Here is a 6,720-nt window from a genome sequence, read left to right as displayed (position 1 = left end):
GGCACGGCTCTGTGACAGGAGATCAAAGGGAGTTCAGTATACGAACTCCCTTTGATCTCCTCTCAGTCCCCGAATGCAGGAAGTGATGTATATTACATCACTTCCTGCATTCAGTGTCACTCTCCAGCTAGAGAAGCTGATGAAGCCGATCTCTGCTTCATCAGCTTCTCTGGGCGTCCCTAGGTGACATTAGGGGTCTTTGAGACCCCTGATGTCTCCATAAAGAGGACCTGTCATGTAAATTGCCTATGCCATAGGGGGCTTCTTAGCCCCCCATGTAATAGCAATAAAGTTGTGTGTAAAAAAAAAAGTAATACAAAAATTAAAGAATCATAAAAAAATAAAGCATAAAAAAAATGTAAAAAAGAAAAACATTTTTTAAGTCCCCGCCCCCCACATACACACGCAGATATGCGTCGGGTGCGCCTACGTACGAAAACGACGATTGTGCCTCACATGTTACATAACGCCGCAAACGTCGGAGTGAGAGCAATAATTTTAGAGCCATTAATCACAGATAACACTAAACTGATGAGCAGTAAAAGCATTTTAATTGTTGCCTATGTGCGGTTTTTGCGATTTTGCGGGCGCACGCAATTTTAAGGCTTGACATGTTTGGTGTCTATTTACCTGACGTGACCCCGACTTTTATGTTTTACTAAAAATATGGGTAAGAATAAATGTTTTATAACAACGTAGGGAAACTTTTTTTTTTTTTTACATTGATGGTACTTTTTTCATTATAGTAAAAAATTAAATAACCCCCCGCGGGGTCACAAAAGAAAGCTCTATCTGTCCCCAAAAAAATGTAACATCAATTGCAAGGTAAACTTCAGACGGGCCCGGACATGTACTAGCTTAAGCAGGGGACACGTCTGGCACTACAGGATCCGAGTCCCTGGCGGCGTTACTGACGTTAGCCTTTGTTACGTTGGTCCCAGCTCTCTGCAGGTGAGATCTTGCGTGGAGCCCCAGATCGAGGGAGATTATCAGTGGTCTTGTAGGTCTTCCATTTTCTAATTATTTCTCCCACAGTTGATTTGTTCACACCAAGCTGCTTGCCTATTGCAGATTCAGTCTTCCCAGCCTGCTGCAGGTCTACAATTTTGTTTCTGGTGTCCTTCGACAGCTCTTTGGTCTTCACCATAGTGGAGTTTGGAGTGTGACTGTTTGAGGTTGTGTACAGGTGTCTTTTATACAGATAACAAGTTGAAACAGGTGCCATTGATACAGGTAAAAGGTGCCCATACACATTACGATTATCGGACGATTTTCGTGTGCGATCGACTTTTTGTCCGATAATCGTATGTGTGCATTGCAGTGTCCGACCTACATTACTGTACAATCGTACGACTTTTGACGGTCAAGCATGTTTGAAAACTTTGCTAGATCGTACGATTGTCGTAATGTTGCTGGCGTTTCCGTCAGTCAAAAGTCGTACGATCTACACTGCGCCAACGAAAATGCGGCAAATCAATTACCGCATTTCGTCCAGGTGCTTTTCGTTAATTACGGCTAAATTAATCTTGCGATCATCGGGGCAGCCGTACGAAAATCGTACGACTATTCGATCGGACGAAACGTTTCGTCCGATAATTGTAAGGTGTATGGGCACCTTAATAAGTGCAGGACAGAGGAGCCTCTTAAAGAAGAAGGTACATGTATGCGAGAGCCAGAACTCTTGCTTGTTTGTAGGTGACCAAATACTTATTTTCCACCATAATTTGCAAATAAATTCGTTCCAAATCAGCCAATGTGATTTGTCTGGATTTGTTTTCTCATTTTGTCTCTCATAGTTGAGGTCTACCTATGATGCCAATTACAGGCCTCTCTCATCTTTTTAAGTGGGAGAACTTGCACAATTGGTGGCTGACTAAATACTTTTTTGCCCCACTGTATACACATACATATATACACACACACACACAAGTATGAGTATACAGTACATACATGCCTGTGTGTTTATATGCATGTATGAGTATACATACAAGCATGTATGTGTAAACAGTATGTACAGTACAAACGTTTTAGGCAGGTGTTAAAAAATGCTGTAAAGTAAGAATGCATTCAGAAATATAAGTGCCAATAGTTTATTTTTATCAATTAACAGAAATGGAAAGTAAATGAACAGAAGAGAAATCAAAATCAAATACTTGGTGTGACCACCCTTGCCTTTAAATCACTATCAATTCTTCTAGGTGCACTTGCACACAGTTTTTGAAGGCACTCGGCAGGTAGGTTGTTCCAAACATGTTTGAGAACTAACCACAGATCTGTGGAAGCATTCTTACTTTACAACATTTTTTCACACCTGCCTAAAAAACTTTTGCACAGTACTGCATGTCTACATGCATGCTGACGTATCTAGTGTTCTATAACCAGCACTTTGTCCCTAGCTAGATGACTTGGGTCCTGGCTGGTGTTCCTCAAAGAAGGGTCAGAAATCCAAAGGCCTCTAAAAGGACCCAAGAGAAAAGCTATGGGCTGCTACACTATTGCAAGCTGGGATGTACAGCAGCATAAGGGTACAAACTCAGTGAAAATCACCCAAGTTAAGGGGAGAGGGTCAAGATAGTATATGGACATCTGAACACAGGAAAAACTCAACAGTGTGTTGACTGCAGGAACCGAAAGAAAGACATGCAGACTGCAGGAACACAAACCACTGTCTATTTGCTGCTAGGCATAGGGAAAAAGGAAATAGACCAACAGTATTTACATATCCAGAAAGTGAGGATGAATAAAACAGACCAGAGGGCAGAAGCAGCCTTAGGCCACACTAAGCAGAGCTAGGGGCAGCTAGGCCCTCATATTAGGCTTACATGTGCTCTGCTAATCACTTGGGCAGGGGACCCGTAATGCCATCAGCCATATAAACCAGGCAGCCATGCCACAAGCAGGCAAAGGGATGGCTGACCCAACATGAACTTCTTCACATCCAACTCCAGGAGACACCACCCCACAGGCAGCAGTGAGGTCCCTAAAAGGCGGGAGTGACATCACTAAGGGCAAAACACAAGCTTTAACATGGACTCCTGGAAAGATGGTCCCTTCTAGACAGAATCAGGGCGCTGCTTAACCTGTATGGAAACACTGTGATTGGCTGTATGGAACCAGCAGTTACATGTACCCCCTGCCCATAATATACATAAAAATACAGCTCCAAGCTACCCAAATAGAATGAGCAGAAGTAAGGAAATACTCAACTACCGAGGATGTGCAGCAGGTACTATTGCCTTGACAGGCTGCCTCCTGCCGTAGTGTGGATGCTGTCCGCCTGGGGGGACATTGTAACCAGAGATGCACCGAAATGGAAATTTTAAAACCGAAATAAAAAAAATGTCAGGCCGAAACCGAAAATGTTTTTTATTTTTTCAATTTTTAAAAATATTTTATTTTTATAAAAAAATTTTTTTTTAATATTTATTAAATCATTTTTTTATTATTTTTTTTTTAAACTTTACTTTTAGGGGCTTTGGGGAAATATTAGGGGTCTAAACAGACCCCTGATATTTCCCTTTTAAAATAGAAAAAGAGATTGAGAACACAGAGTCCTCAATCTCTTTTTCTGTGTCCCCTGTTATCAATGAACAGGAATCCTCTATGAGTGTTCCTGTTCATTGATAACATGAGAACATTGTTTGTTTACTATAACTACAATTATGAATGAATGGGGGTGATGTAGATCACTCCCATTCATTCATAATTGAGGATATAGTTAACATACCATATCCTCAATTATGTACACACACTCAGCGATCACTGATCACTGAGTGTGTGTACCTTGCTTTTCTCTCTGACACGCTGTCACAGGAGGCTGATCGAGCGGTGTAGAGAGGAAAGCCCAGCCTCCTGTGACAGCGCTGTCTCCGCCCCCACACCGCTCTGCCGGACTGTGATAGGCGGCAGAGCGGTGTGGGAGGAGACGCCGGCCGCTCACAGCGCTCTCGTCATGCAGCGTTCGGCCGGCTGTCACTTTCTCTTCTCCCCGCTCGGACATAGAGCAGCGCCAAGCGGGGAGAAAAGAAAGCAGGGATGCGCCGATCGGCCGAAACATGGCTCTTTCGGCATTATGCCAAAAGTGCCATTTTCGGCCGATATGTTTCGCGGCCGATATATCGGTGCATCCCTAATTGTAACCAAGCAACAAGGCACTCAGTCATATGTGCCCCACGTGAGGAACACTCACAGACTGCCCTAAAATCAAAGATAGGGCTGTTGCAGCCCACCCCACACAAAGCTAAGGATCTACATGTGCTTAATGGCTGAGTTGGGGGGTCTACAAGGATCTAGATCATCCAGCTCAGTTGTTGATTGAAGGTCTTAAACTAAAATTAAAAATACTCTGCAGGAAGAAAGGAAACTAAGAACCCCAGCAGTGTGCTTAAAGTGACATTAAAAGGATAAAATTGTTTTCCCTCCCCCCAGTGTTAATGTCAGCACTTACCTTAAATGATGTCTCTTAATCCGATCTTTTATGATGTTTTCATCTGTCCCTCCAGCGGTGCGGCGGCTCTCTAATCCAGCTCGGACTCCTCTCTGCTTGCTGGCACTTCTGATCCCACGGTGTCCGCATGCGGGTGCATGCGTCCATAGACTTAAGGCCGTGACACTGCACGCGAAGCCGTGCAGAGCGAAGCAAAGCTATCCGGCACGGAGCTTTGCGTGCAGTGTGTGAGCTGAGTGCAGTCAGATGATTAAAACCACCTTCAGCCAATCGGCTCGTCCGTAACAACCTGCCAGCTGTCGCATCGCGACGCGCTGGTTTATACGCGTGAGCCGATTGGCTGAAGTTGAAATTGTTCATCTCGGCACGCTCAGCTCCGCGAGCCCTCGCAAGCTGAGGTGCCGAGCAGAAAATTACATGGCACACTGCTCGCAAAGGCAGCGCGCCCCCCGCTCCGCGCTGCTTCGCGTGCAGTGTGTCACGGCCTTTAACTTGCGTCTCTGCTAGTCTCCCGGCCAAGAATCCGAACTGCGCATGCGCCCGCCCCAAGATGCTTTGCGGCCGCCCGAACAGTTTAGTTTTCTCTGGCGGGAGAGCGCAGCGAAAACAAGGTAAGTTTAAACCGCTGTTAAAGCGCTATTTTTTAAAACTGTTTGCCTATATCTACTGCTTGATAGCAGTAGATATAGGCAAAAAAACGGGAGGGTTTAGAACCCCTTACTCCTTGACACTAGGCAAAAAAAACAAAAACTTAGCTGACTCTAGCTGCTGGGGGTTTGGTCACCATCTGGGGCTGCTGTACTTTTGTTTTCAGCCTAGTGTCCTGCTCCTGAAGTTGGCGCTCTAACCCAATGTTGAGATTAATTATCTACGCTGTGTCCTTCAATGAACGAAAGAGAAATAACGGAAAATTTAATCATACTTACCATAATTTTCTTTTCCTGGTTATACTCCATGGCAGCGCTGACAAATGGGTTTAGATCCAATTACCCCTAGCTGACAGGAACCAAAAGGGTTAAACAAGGCCTAACCCTCTCTATAAAAGCCCCTCCTCCTGCTGACTTCCCCAGTCTAGTAACAAGCTAAAAACTCCATAGGGTGGGAGCCCAGCGCTGCCATGGAGTATAACCAGGAAAAGAAAATTACGGTAAGTATGATTAAATTTTCCGTTTTCCTGGCCATATCCATGGCAGCGCTGACAAATGGGGATTACCCAAGCAGAAGTAAGGGTGGGAACAAAATCCATAGACAAACATAATTGAATGCGAAAAATAAATGTATCACTCGACTCCAAGTCGAGAGAGCAAAACACTTCTACCGAAGTGGTCATTCACTGCAGCCCTGACGTCCAGTCGAGAATGCTAACAAAAGGTAGACCTAGACGCCCATGTTGCTGCCCTGCAATTTTGATTCACTGAAACTCCAGCTGCTGCTGTCCATGAGGAGGACACGGCCCTTGTGGAGTGAACACCGATGCCTTTTGGTGGGGAGACTCCCGCTGTTTGACAGGCGTTAATGATGGTGAGCACAAGCCATCTGCTTAATGAAGTTTTGGCTGCTGCCAATGCCTTCCTGGCTCCTGCCGTAATCATAAACAGCCTTCTGGACTTTTCCCAGTCCTTACATCCTTCCACATATGTCCTCAGACACCGGACTAGGCTCAAACATCCTTCCATCCCTTCTGAGTTGAGAGCGGGAAGGATAATATCCTGATTCACATGAACACTAGCATGAACCTTCGGCAAGAAACCTCATACAGTTCTCAGAACTACTCTATAATCATGAAAAATGAGAAAGGGTTGACCACAACCACAGGGCTTGGAGCCCCGACACCCTCCTTACCTGAAGCCAAGACTTCTAAGGAGACCATCTTGTATGACAAGAATTGCATAGAAATAGACTGTATTGGCTCAAAGGGAGGTCCTGAAAGAGCCTCCAAAACTAGAGGAACATCCCAAGACAGATAAAGAAGCCTATTAGGAGGATATACTTTACTCACTGCCTTCAGGGACTTGGAAACGCTCTGATTCTGAGTCCACCTGATCCCAGTGATGGCTGATGTAGCCGACACCTGTACCTTGAGGGAACTAAGGCTCATCCTTTTGTCCAGACCTGTGTGGAGGAACCCCAGGATCGCCTCAGATGAGATTTGAGAAAGGACAATGCCGTGGTCTATTGCCCATGTGGAAAACAGCATCCACATGCTACAACATAGAGGAAGTGGACACCTTACGGGATTTCAAAAGCATATCAATAACCTCCTGTGAAAATCC

At 45.0% G+C, this 6,720-nt stretch overlaps 1 protein-coding gene across 1 annotated transcript in view; it reads right to left on the bottom strand.

The window, feature by feature from the left end:
- The window catches only part of LOC108799316 (F-box/WD repeat-containing protein 11-like), a 55,708-nt gene that overhangs the window by 45,827 nt on the left and 3,161 nt on the right, over nucleotides 1–6,720 (bottom strand). The window contains exon 3 of the mRNA XM_018571168.1: nucleotides 6,447–6,651. Within this exon, the coding sequence (XP_018426670.1) occupies nucleotides 6,447–6,651 (205 nt within the window). The remainder of the gene's footprint in view (nucleotides 1–6,446; nucleotides 6,652–6,720) is intronic.

Source organism: Nanorana parkeri, unplaced genomic scaffold (assembly GCF_000935625.1).
Source record: "Nanorana parkeri isolate BGI_ZX_2015 unplaced genomic scaffold, ASM93562v1 scaffold1691, whole genome shotgun sequence".
Taxonomy (NCBI): Eukaryota; Metazoa; Chordata; class Amphibia; order Anura; family Dicroglossidae; genus Nanorana; species Nanorana parkeri.
The sequence above is the reverse complement of the archived record's forward strand: the minus strand, read 5'-3'. Positions and strand labels throughout refer to the sequence as shown.